General features: G+C 47.6%; 1 protein-coding gene across 2 annotated transcripts in view; it reads left to right on the forward strand.

Moving 5' to 3' along the window:
* The window catches only part of ZC3H3 (zinc finger CCCH-type containing 3), a 149,351-nt gene that overhangs the window by 59,067 nt on the left and 77,561 nt on the right, over nt 1-12,723 (forward strand). For both annotated transcript variants that reach the window (XM_054167310.1, XM_054167311.1), the window contains exon 4: nt 3,860-4,001. In XM_054167310.1, coding sequence (XP_054023285.1) covers nt 3,860-4,001 — 142 coding nt within the window. The remainder of the gene's footprint in view (nt 1-3,859; nt 4,002-12,723) is intronic.

Raw genomic sequence — 12,723 nt, forward strand, 5'->3', positions numbered from 1 at the left:
AAACTAAAAGAGGGAGATTTAGACTGAAGAGAGGGAAGAAATTCTTCACTGTGAGGGTGGTGAGACCCTGGCCCAGGTTGCCTAGATAGGAGGTAGATGCCCTATCCCTGGAACCATTCCAGGTGAGGTTGTTTGGGGCTCTGAGCAACCTGCTCCAGTTGCCAATGTGCCAGCTGACTGCAGGGGTGTTGGGTGGGTGACATTTGAAGGTCCCTTCCAACCCAAACCATTCCATGATTCTCTTATTCCCAACGTGTGTTAGAAGTGTGCTCACAAGCAAGGATGCTCCTCAGCTCTGGGTATGCAGGGACACCAAGGTAAGCTGGCATCCAAGTGATCTGTGGCTAGAGGTGACGTTCCTTGTGGAAAGGAGGGAAATTTGGTCCTGTGCTGTCTCAGAGCACCACCTCCTGTGGGTAGTTTTCCTTCTGGTGCAGCATGGGCTGGCTTTGGGGAATAGATGAGAGGCAGCTTCATGCTCGGAGTCAGTAATCTTAGAGGTCTTTTCCAACAAAAAAAAATCCGTGGTTCGATGACATAGTCTAAGAGTTGTGTACCAGAGATGTTAGATTATGGTTGGACTTGATGATCTTGAGGTCTTTTCCAAACCAAACAGTTCTCTGATCTTCTGGTCCCTTCCCAGCAGGCTATTCAGTGCCTGTGTGCAAGCTCCAAGCTCAGCAGTGTTCCCCGCATGGCGCTGGGCGCAGGCTGATAAATGGAGCTCATATCGCCATTCAGAGATGATGGCAGCAGTTTGGGGCTGGTATGGGTTTGGTGGGGGGTTTTGTGTGTGTGTGTGTTGCAGTTTGTCTTCCATTGCAGTAGTAAAGTTTTTAATTAGGCAAGCTAATGAGATCGATTAGTCATTAGAAGTGACCTCTGGATCTCGACGAGGAGCTCGGCGTGTGTGCGGCTGGCTGATAACAGGGGGGACGCCAGGGTATTGTTTGTAATAAAAGCAGCAAAGTGTTTGAGTTGAGTGAAATGTGCCACAGGGAATACATCATGAGGAGAGGAGAGGGAGGGGGAAAAAAAAAAAACAACCAACCCAACAAAAATTACAACCTTGGGAGGCTGTAATGAAGGGAATTAAACCAACCTTCCTATCTAAATAACATGATTAGCTACACAAAACCCCTCGGCTAGCAAAGTCATAATAGAAAGCTGCCAGCTTTTTGCAGAAGCTCTTTCAGGAGGTGGTTAATGCTGGAGCCCCCACATCTCCCAGGCTTTCAGAAGAATACACCATCCAATTACCACTGGGGAATAGAGTTTACCAGGTGCCAGCTTGTTTGGGTAAAGAAAGGAGGGGGGACACATCAACAAGCCACAGTAATTTGGGACCTCGATGTCTTGTGTGAGAGTGAAGCGGGGGGGGGAGGTGTTGTCAAGCAGGAGTTTGATGAGGTTCTGGGTTGATTAGTGGCAGCTAGAGCTTGGGTGAGGGCAAAAAAATAATCATGTTCATTATGTAGTCAGTGAATTCCCAGCTTAATAATTGTGTGAGGGTGGAGCGGCAGAGGGAAAGGGTCAGCTCCTGCTTGTTTCTGTCAGGGGAGGATGTGAAGTTGTGGATCTCATTCCATTCCTGGTGGGAAAGAGCTGCTTTGGGTCTCTTCTTTCTAGTATCAGGTGATAGAACGAGAGGAAATGGCCTGAAGTTGTGCCAGCGAAGGTTTAGGTTGGATATTAGGAAACACTGCTTTACTGAAAGAGTGGTCAGGCATTGGAACAGGCTGCCCAGGGAGGTGGTGGAGGCCCCATCCCTGGAGGTGTTGAAGAATCATGTGTACATGGCACTCTGGGACATGGTTTAATGGCCATGGTGGTGTTAGGTTGGCAGCTGGACTCGATGATCTTACAGGGCTCTACTGTGATGTGGTGGATGCTGTGTCTTGGCGAAAGAAAGACATAGACCTGATGATTTTCAGAGGTCACTTCCAACCCCTACCATCCTCTAATTCTGTGACCTCTTGGAGCAGGACCAGAGGGGGTCACAAAGATGATGTGAGGGCTGGAACCACTCTGCTGTGAGACTGAGAGAGTTGGAGTTATTCATCCTGGAGAAGAGAAGGCTCTAGGGAGACCTTCTGGTGGCCTTTTGGTACATAAAGGGGATGGATGCAGGAAAGCTAGGGACAGACTCTTGCTTAGGAAGCATAGTGAGAGGATGAGAGGTGATAGGACTCGACTGCAAGTTTCCAGAAGCTCCTTAAGTTTGTTCAACATTTACCAGTGCATAGAATCACAGAATCCTAGAATGGTTTAGATTGGAAGGGACCTTGAAGATCATCTAGGTCCAACCCCCCTGCCATGGACAGGGAAACCTCCCACCAGACCAGGTTGCTCAGGGTCCTGTCCAGCCTGGCCTTCAACACCTCCAGGGAGGGTGAGTTAAGTTGACTTAAGTCACTCCTACTTTGCATGTGCTTTGCAGCATTGCTGGTTTTATGGTTGTTCACTGGGCACTGCTGGTTTTATGGGTGCGTGATGGTTGTGAACAGCCTCCTGGTCTGGAGAGCATCATCAAAACTTGCTTACTGCAACTCCACAGGAAATAATTTGCATGGAGGCATAATTTTGATGGTTAATGAAGCAGAGGTCCCATACTGGAGTCTCTTAATACTTTGGTGGGAGGATCTGGCTTCATACATGGTGGTGTTGGGTAGAAGGCTGGCCTTGATGATATTAGAGGTAATTTCCCACTTTAATCATTCTGTGATGCAAGGAGGGATTGGAGGTCCCACACGTTGTGTTGTAGGCAAACACAGTGTCACATTAGAGCTGTCTGGGCTCTTGACACCCAACACCTTCCAGATTTGATTGCAGCTGTAGAAAAGAGATCATTTGTGGGATGTCAGGAGTCTACTTGGGGCTGTAGAGGTGCTGTTGAAGGCTGTGGATCCTTCCAGATGCTCTGTGCTCAGTGATCATTTGTCTTATCGTGGAGTATCACAGAGCCCTGTGATCATCATCTTCATTAAGAACAATTCCAGTGATTTATCTGTTGTGGCACAGGCTGCTTTTCTCCTCCCCATCAGAAGTGGTAATTATCTGGCTGAGTCTGGGAGTGGAAATTCCTGCTGCTGGATTCTTCTGGACCCAACACTAGATGCTGGCTCACTTTGGAATGCAGAAGGAGGAAAATACTCTGTGTTTGAAACTAAAGCCACTGGTCACAGAGTTCCAGAATCCCAGCATGGTAGTGGGTGGAAAGGACCTCTGGAGATCATCCAGTCCAACCCACCTGCTACAGCAGAGTCACTGAGAGCATGTTGCCCAGGATCATAATGTCCAGGTGTGATCTCTCTACTCTGCTCTAGTTAGGCCACATATGGACTCCTGGGTCCAGTTCTGGGCTCCCCAGTTCAAGAGAGACAGGGAAATACTGTGAGGAGGAAAGGCTGAGAGACCTGGGGCTGTTTAGCCTGGAAAAGAGCAGCCTGGGAGAGGATCTCTTCAATGCTCAGCAAGAGCTGAAGTGTGGGGGCAAGTGCCTGGGGCCAGACTCCTGTCAGTGGGCACGAACTGGAACCCAGAGGTTCCACCTAAGCATGAGGAGGTGCCTGATGCACACCAGTGGGGGTTTTTTTTACCCCTTTTGCAGGTGTTAAAGAGTTGGATGTAAGACCTACACTGATGAGATCCCTTATTCATAGATTCATAGAATGTTTTGGGTCAGAAGGGACCTTGAAGATCTTCTAGTTCCAACCCCTCGGCACTGGCAGGGACATCTTCCCCTAGAGCAGATTGCTCAAGGCCTCGTCTAGCCTGACCTTGAACACCTCCAGGGTGTCCTTGAATACTTCCAGGATCCTATTTCAAGCCCTTTTTTCCCCCATGTGCTTTCTCCTAGGAGCCAACCTGAACTTCATCAGGAGCCCCAGGGTGATAAAGACACGCTACAGGATAGTGAAGAAGAACGTGGTGTCTCCAGCCTTATCAGCCTTCAGCAGCCCTGTTCCCAACTGGAAGATGAAGCGCCCTTTGTCACCCAGGTAACTCTTCCATCCCTCAAATCCAGCTAGGGGGGAGGCAGGAGCTGAGGGAGCTCCTATGTTGGCTCCATGGTTGTTGCTTAATTTTTCTCTTTGTTTAGGTTCTTCTGCTCAGGGTTTATTGACTCAAAGTGTAAAATCCTGTTAGTAATCACGTTAACCCGAGGCAGCCAAGAGCTTACTGCAGCTGGTGGCTTCATATTTATCCCCTGGTTGAATGAATTGTCTTTGTGAAGCTGTAAAGAAGATGAATAGTCCCACACAGGGCTACAGCAGACCTGAGGAAACTCAACGTTGCAGCGCTAGAGGTGGCTTCTCAATTAGGGGTTCATAGATTCATAGAACAGTTTGGGTTGGAAGGGACCTTGAAGATCACCTAGTTCCAACCCCCCTGCCCTGGGCAAGGACATCTTCCACTAGACCAGGTTGCTCAAGGCCTCATCCAAACTGGCCTTGAACACCTCCAGGGAGGAGGCATCCACAGTCTTCCTGGGCCACCTGTTCCAGTGTCTCACCACGATCACTGTGAGGAATTTTCCTCCTAATCTCCAGTCTAAGTCTTCCCTCTTCCAAGTCAAAGCCATTGCCCCTTGTCCTATTACAACAAGCCCCAGTAAAAAGTCCCTTCCTGGTTTTCAGGTACTGGATGGTCAAGCTGTTAATGAGGCCAGACCTTTCCTCTGCTTTATCACATCATGGTGCACCCTTGGTGCTCTGGAGGAGCTTTTTGGAAAGGTGTTGAAGGTAGATGCCCCAAACCTACACCAGGAGGTAGGTGCAGGCCCAGACTTGCTCTTTATGGCTGTTACCTGGATGAGTAGAATGTCATCCTAGCCTTGCAGGTGTGCCAGCAGCCATCTGAAGGTGTCACCAATGGATGGTGCCATACCTTTGAGTCTGAGTCTTCCTAAAACCACTGTGCTGGTGTCTGTATTTCAGATACAAGCATTCTGGGGCCACCTTGGCTGGTGGAGATGTTACTTTTGAGACCCCACCTGCGGTGCTGGGTTCAGCTTTGGAGTCCTCAGCACGTGAGAGACATGACCATGGTGAAGTGGCCTGAGCTAGTAGAGGCTACAAAAATGCTGTGAGGGCTGAAAGCAATCTGCTGTGAGGCCAGGCTGAGAGAGTTGGGGTTGTTCAGATGGGAGAAGAGATGGCTCCAGAGAGACCTTCTGGTGGCCTTTCAGTAGTTAAATAGGGCTCCAGGAAAGCTGGAGAGGGACTCTTGATGAGGTGACAGAACAAGGAGTGGTGGTTTGAAACTAACAGAGGGAGACTTAGATCAAATATGAGGAAGAAATTCTTCACCATGAGGATGGTGAGGCCCTGGCCCAGGTTGCCCAGAGCAGTTGTAGAGGCCCCATCCCTGGAACTATTCCAGGTCATGTTGTATGGGGCTCTGAGCAGATGTCCCTGCCCATGGGAAGGGGGTTGGACTAGATGATCTTTAAAGATCCCTTCCAACCCAAACCATTCCATAATTCCATGCCCTTATAGAGGCCATGATAAAGTCTTGAACTTGTTGATTAGCAGAAAGCTTGTTAGGGTAATTGATACTCTAAAAAAAGGGCCTGTTAGAACTGATGGTTTTGTTTGACTCCTCCTTCCTGTCAAATGCTGGTTTCTCACTGTCTCAGGCAGTGTTTAGGGCCAGGAGAAGCCTCACTCTGAGCTTACTCATTCTATTCCTTATTCCAGCATAGCAATCTTCAGGATCTGGGGGATGCTATGGAGCTGTCCTCATCATCAGCTCCTCCAATAGTGCCTTGGTCCAGGTGGTTTCTTCCACAGGTTATTTCCTCCAGCAGTGCCCCAAGGGTTGGTGGCTTTGCTGGTGGGTGCCATGTAGAGCCCAAGTTTGTGGTGATTATTTTTATAGCCTGACTCTGTCTGATTTTTTCCCTGTCCTAAGTGAAATCTGCCTTTGAGTTTCACAGCTATTGGGGACTGAAGGCTTTGGAAGGTCTTCAGGGTGATGAGTCCAAGCAGCAGGTGAACAGAGAGAATTAAGAGAGGTGTTAAATCATGTTTTAAAATAGCAAATTCAGGCTCTTATTTTGTCTTGGTTGAGAAACTCCTCATCTCATGTTCTACACTGGCCTCAGTTTCAAAGTGCTGCTTCTCCTGTGGGGACTGTTGGACCCTTTTGGGCTAGTGTCTGATTTCCACCCACATTTTTTGTGGTCAGTCTTAACCTTTCCCACCTTCTCCTTTTTCATCACCTTCTACTTTTGCCTTTGGTATCTTCCCACCTGCACATCATGTCCTGAGATTCACACATCTCCTTTTACCCCCCTCCAAAAGCAGTTTGTTTCTGCTCCCCAGTCCAATTACTGCTCTGCTTGTAGGTGCCACTTCCATTTGCACATCCTTGGGGCCATCTTCTTGTGTCTCTCTCACCACAAACAAATCCCATCTTCTTTTTTTTGCTCATTCATCCTAAGTTTTCCCTGAATCAGGAAGATGTTTCTGCATCTTCCCTGCCCATCAGTGCTCTTGCCTGCTCACTGCTATGATACAATCAGAGAATTGTTTCATTTGGAAGACACTCTTAAGTCCAATGTTCAACCTAACACCACCACAGCCATTAAACCATGGCCCCAGGTGCCATGTCCACACATTTCTGAACATCTACAGGGAGGGTGACTCCCCCTCTTCCCCCCAGGCAACCTGTTCAATTCCTGACTGCTCTTTCAGGAAAGAAATTGTTCCCAATGTCCAACCTAATCCTTCCCTAGCACAATTTCAGGCCATTTCCTCTCTTTCTATCACTTGTTCCTTGGGAGAAGAGACCAGCTGGCTTCAACTTCTTTTCAGGGATTTGTAGACAGCAATGAGGTCTCCTCTCAGCCTCCTCTTCTCCAAACTAAACACCCCAGGTCCCTCAGCTGCTCCTTACAAGGCTTGTTCTCCAGACCTTTCACCAGCTTTGTTGCCCTTCTCTACTGCTGATTCAGCACCTCAATGTCCTTCTTGCAGTGAAAGGCCCCAAACTGAACCTGGTATTCCAGGTGTGGTCTAACCCTGTGCCCAACCCAGGGGCACAATCACTCCTCTGGTCATGTTTGCCGTGTTAATTACTGATGCAGCTCAGATTGCTGGTGGCCTTCTTGACCACCTGGGCACACACTGGCTCCTGTTCAGTTGGCTGTCCTTTTCCACTGGGCAGTCTCTGGCCACTCTGCCCCTAGCGTGGAGCCTTCATGGGGTTGTTGTGATCCAAGTGCAGCACCCAGCATTTGGCCTTGTTGAACCTCATCCCATTGACCTCAGCCCATCAATCCAGCCTGGCCAGAGCCTTCCTACCTTGAAACAGCTCAACACTCCCACCCCATTTAGTGTCATCTGCAAACTTACAGAGTGTGGGCTCAGTTCCCTCATCCAGAAAGCTTAGAGCATCAAATCATTAATTCTTCTGAGTCCTATTTGGCCCCCAAAGCAGCTTTTTAAACAAGGTTATTGTTAATTTTTTCACAGAGTGGCTTTTGCATTGTGAGGGCTCAAATGGGTTACAGGAAAATCTTCCATTGTTTGGCTTCTTAGAGATTCCTCATTTGCTGCTGCTAATTATGGTGCCCTGCAAATGAAGATTTCTTTCTGGTGGCTTTTTAATCTCCTGTTTTCTCTCCTGCTGTGTTGGGCTAAGGCTTACTCTGGTTCTGGTCACTCCTAAAGCTCCAGCTGCTGATGTGCAACTTCAGCTGTCCCTCATCAACATGCAAGTGTAAAGTCCTGGCATCTGGGGAAGAACAACCCCATGGATCAGTACAGGTTGGGGGCTGGTGTGTTGGGGAGCAGCTCTTGGGACAAGGACCTGGGAACAGGTTGCCCAGGGGGGTTCTGGATGCCCACTCCCTGGAGGTGTTCAAGGCCAGGTTGGATGAGGCCTTGAATAACCTGGTCTAGTGGATGGTGTCCCTGCCCACGTTGAGGAGGTTGGAACTAGATGATCTTTAAGATCCCTTCCAACCCCAACTGTTCTATGAATCTATGAATCCAGGTGGGCAACAGGATGAACATGAGCCAGCAGTGTACCCTTGTGGCCAAGAATGCCAGTGGTCTCCTTGGGTGTATCAAGAAGAGTGTGGCCAGCACATTGAGATCCCTCCTCTCTTTTGGGGTATCTACCAACCAAGAAACCTTACTGGGGCAACCAGGACATTGTCTTCACTGCCCACAAACTCTCCCAAATCATGAAAAAAGATGTTTAGGAGATCCCTTCTCTCTCTTTGGGTGTCCATCAACCAAGAAACCTCAGTGAGGCAAGCAGAATGTTGCCTTCGCTGCCAACAAATTCCCCCAGATCATTAACTAAGATGAAGAGGGATGTGGCTTTGGGTAATGAGTGACAGAGAGCGTTGCTGCAGGTCTGGAGTTGCCAGTCCTGTGGTGATGAGTTGTCTTCTCCCCTTTCTTGCCAGGTTGCATTAAACTTCACCCTGCTGCTGACTTTTCTTGGGAGACTTTAGGTGGGAGTATATTTGAAATGAATTTTTCTTCCCCTTTTTTGGGGCAATATTTTTGTTTTAGAGAGATTTATAAGCAGCTTGGGGGCTGTTCCTCCCAAATTTATGAAGATAATTTTGCCTCTCTTGATAAGGTGAAATTTACACCTGCTATTTCCATATTAATTCACCTTGCTAAGTGGATCTAATTTTCTTCCCTTCTTCTATCTAGTGAGGGTGGCCTTTCCTAATGCAATTTCCCCCTCACTAAATCACTGTGATCAGGAGTCATGATCGAGTTAAATTAACTTAAATTAATTTACTTAATAAGAGCTCCAGATCATTGTGAATGAGCTGAAGATTTATTGATCCTCCTCTTTTCACTCCTCCCCCTTATCTCTCTCTCTCTCTGCTTTTGCCAGAGTGTGGCTCAGACGAGCTGTGATTTGCTTTGCCTTCAGTTTCGTTTGCTCTTCTTGACATTGTGGTTGGTCATCGCTTTAGAACTTGTCAGGGAGGTGTCCTCTCCTCAGGCAGCTTCTCACCACTGGTAGAGGTCATGGAGGAGTTGGGATGAGTGGGTGTCAGGAAGAAGGGGCCTGTCTCTTCAGTGGTGCCCTGTGATAGGATGAGGGGCAATGGATACAAACTGGAACCCAGGAAGTTCCACCTCAGCATGAGGAAAAAACTTCTTTACTGTCAGGATGATGGAGCCCTGGATTCATAGAATAGTTTCTGTTGGAAAAGACCTCTATGATCATTGGGTCCAACTGTCAACCCAACACTACCATGGCTATTAAACCATGTCCCAAGGTGCCATGTCTACAAGTCTTTTGAACACCTCCAGGGGTGGTGACTCCCTCCTCCCTGGGCAGCCTGTTCCGATGCCTGACCACTCTTTCAGTAAAGAAATCTTTCCAAATACCCAATCTAAAGGGCTGGATGTGAGGGGCCCAGTCTCTTTTCAGTGGTGCCCTGTGATGGGATGAAGGGCAATGGACACAAACTGGAAACCAGGAATTTCCACCTCAACATGAGGAAAAACTTACGATGGGGCGCTTGGTGCCATGGTTTAGCTGTTTAGATAGTGTTGGATGGGAGGTTGGATTTGATGATCTCAAGGGTCTTTTCCAACCTGGTTAATTCTATGCTATTCCATTCCATTCCATTCCATTCCATTCCATTCCATTCCATTCCATTCCACTCCATTCCATTCCGTCCCATTCCATTCCATCCCATCCCATTCCATCCCATTCCATAAACTTCTTTACTGTGAGGACCACTGGATCAGGCTTCCTGGAGAGGCTGTGGAGACTTTCATTGACCCATCTGGATGTGTTCCTTTGTGACCTGCCCTAGGTGCTCCTGCTTGATACCTATCCTTCAGATCTTTGTAAACATTAGCAAGATCTCCTCTCAGTCTGCGGTAGTTTTAGGCTATGCCTTTTAAAATGTTTCACAGATCTTGAACAGAAAGTAGTAAAGTGTAAGTAAATCATTATTGGGTGTAAAAAGGTAAATAATGATCATTCTAAACAATTCCATTAGACAGATAATGGACTTCAGCTAGTCATGTAAACAATTTCTCTCTCTTCTTGCTTCCTTGGGCTGGGAGAGACTAACTTTGTGCTTCTGCTGGCTTCTGCTTGACCTTGACTGCATTGTTTTGGCCAAGTCAAACATGTCTCTGCTCCTTTCTCTTGTCTGTTTTATAGAGGGGGGTAAGGGGGAGGCAGGGGGGGAGAAGCTGATCCAGCATCCCTGGTCTTTGACTAGAGGGTCCTTGTGTTGTTTCTTAATTGTAAATACCTGTAAATGTTGAAAATATTGTATGTTTGGTATATATTCATTACCTTTCATTGTAGACTGTAAATACAGCTTCCATTTGCTTCCAGCTGAGCTGGTCTGGCAAATTTCATGTTTGGGTGGGAATTTTCAACTCACCACACAGTCTTCCCATCTCCAGGCTAAATGGCCCCAGGTCTCTCAGCCTTTCCTCATAAAACAGATGTTCCAGTCCAGCTGGACACTCTCTCATAGTTCTTTTCCCTTGTGAACTGGGGAGCCCAGAACTGGACACAATACTCCAGATGTGGCCTCAATATAGCAGAGTAAAGGGAGAGGAGAACCATCCTTGACCTGTTGGCCCCACTGTCCTTCGCTCACCCCAGGTGACCAATGGCCTTCTTGGCCACAAGATCACTTTGCTGTCCCGTGGAGAACTTCCTGTGTACCAGGACTCCAAGGTCCTTCTCCAGCACTGACTGGGAGAAGGAGGGTGCACCAATACCCTCAGGAGGGTGCACCAATACCCTCAGGAGACACCTCTGATGGAGAAACAACGCCACTTTAAGACACATTTTTGGGAGCAGAGAGACTTTTGTGCAGCTGCTGCTGTTGTGTTGAGAGCCCCTCGATGGGGAGGAGTTCAAGCAGTGACCCACTTTGAAGAGTTTTCTTCTAAAACCACTGATGCAGGCATTTAAAAGTAACCTGTCTGCAAATAATTGCCTGGCACCAATGGAGAAGCTCAGATATTTCCTTCAAAAAAAAACAACAACCCAAACTTTGTGGTGCCTCTTGAGGGACAATCCTACCCCTCCAGCACTATAAATAAGTAAAGAACCAGAAAATACAACATTTGTCAGAGAAATGCCAGCTCAGTAGAAAAGGGTTTTGTCAGCAGAGGATACTCTTGTGTGCTTTACTTTTGTTTTCTTCTTCCTTTCTTCTCTTCTTTGGCCTCCAGCATGTTGAATGGCCTAAGACAGAAATGGGCCTTCTGGGCTTGACTTTCGGTCCTCAGCACGTTTCTTCCCTGCAAAGCTGTCAGGGTTTGGGGTGATGCTGGTTGAGAAGCAGGCTGCTGCTCAGCCACAGTGGTGGATGTGAGTGTGGGGGAGTCTCTGTCTCTGGAGATATTAAAAACCTGCCTGGTTGTGTTCCTGTGTGACTTCCTGTAGGTGAACCTGCCTTAGTTGATGATCTGCAGAGATCACTTCCAACCCCTGCCATTCTGTGAAGTGCCACTTCTCCAGAGCAAAGGGACAGATGGCCAAGACATGGCACTCTGAGACATGGTTTAGTGGGCATGGTGGTGTTGGGTTGGTGGTTGGACATGATGATCTTGGAGGTCTTTTCCAACCAAAACAATTCCATTATCCCATGATTCTTTGCTTCTATGAGTCTGTGACTCTAAGATTCTTTGTTTCTGCCATTCTGTGATGGTGTTCAAAAAACATGAGGACATGGTCCTTAGGGAGGGACATGGTTAAGTGGGCATGGTGGTGTTGGGTTGATGGTTGGACTTGGTAATCTTGGAGATCTCCAACTTGAATCACAGAATCACCAAGGTTGGAAGAGACCTCAAAGATCATCAAGTGATTCTAGAGATAATAAATCACTGTGGGCTATGATTTTTGAGATCATAATTGATTGTGATCTTTTGATTCTGTGATTCTGATTCTATGATTCTGACTATGATTCTACTCTTCTCTGATTTTATGGCTGGACTGCATGGCATTGGAGGTCTTTTGTAACCTTAATGATTCTAGAGATAACAAATCACTGCTGTCTATACAGAATAAAGAATTAACCAGGTTGGAAAAGACCTTTACATAGAATACATAGAATAAACCAGGTTGGAAGAGACCTTCAAGATCATCGCATCCAACCCATCAACCAATTGAGATCATGGAGTCCAACCTATCACCCAACACCATCTAATCAACTAAACCATGGCACCAAGTGCCTCATCCAGTCTCTTTTTAAACACTTCCAGTGATGGTGACTCCACCACCTCCCTGGGCAGCACATTCCAATGGCCAATCACTCTTCCTGTGAAGAATTTCTTCCTAACATCCTCTGCTGGTGCAGCTTGAGACTGTGTCCTCTTGTTCTGGTGCTGGTTGCCTGGGAGAAGAGACCAAACACCACCTGGCTACAACCTCCCTTCAGGTAGTTGTAGAGAGCAATAAGGTCTCCTATGAGCCTCCTCTTCTGCAGGCTAAACAACCCCAGCTCCTTCAGCCGCTCCTCATGGGGCTCAGAACAAGAGGACACAGTCTCAAGCTGTGCCAGGGGAGGTTTAGGCTGCATGTTAAGAAGAATTTCTTCATAGAGAGAGTGATTGGCCATTGGAATGTGCTGCCCAGGGAGGTGTTGGAGTCACCATCACTGGAAGTGTTTAGGAGGAGACTGGATGGGGTGCTTGGTGCCATGGTTTAGTTGATTAGATAGTGTCGGGTGATAAGTAGGATGATCTTGAAGGTCTC

This window comes from Dryobates pubescens, chromosome 14 (assembly GCF_014839835.1).
Source record: "Dryobates pubescens isolate bDryPub1 chromosome 14, bDryPub1.pri, whole genome shotgun sequence".
NCBI lineage: Eukaryota > Metazoa > Chordata > Aves > Piciformes > Picidae > Dryobates > Dryobates pubescens.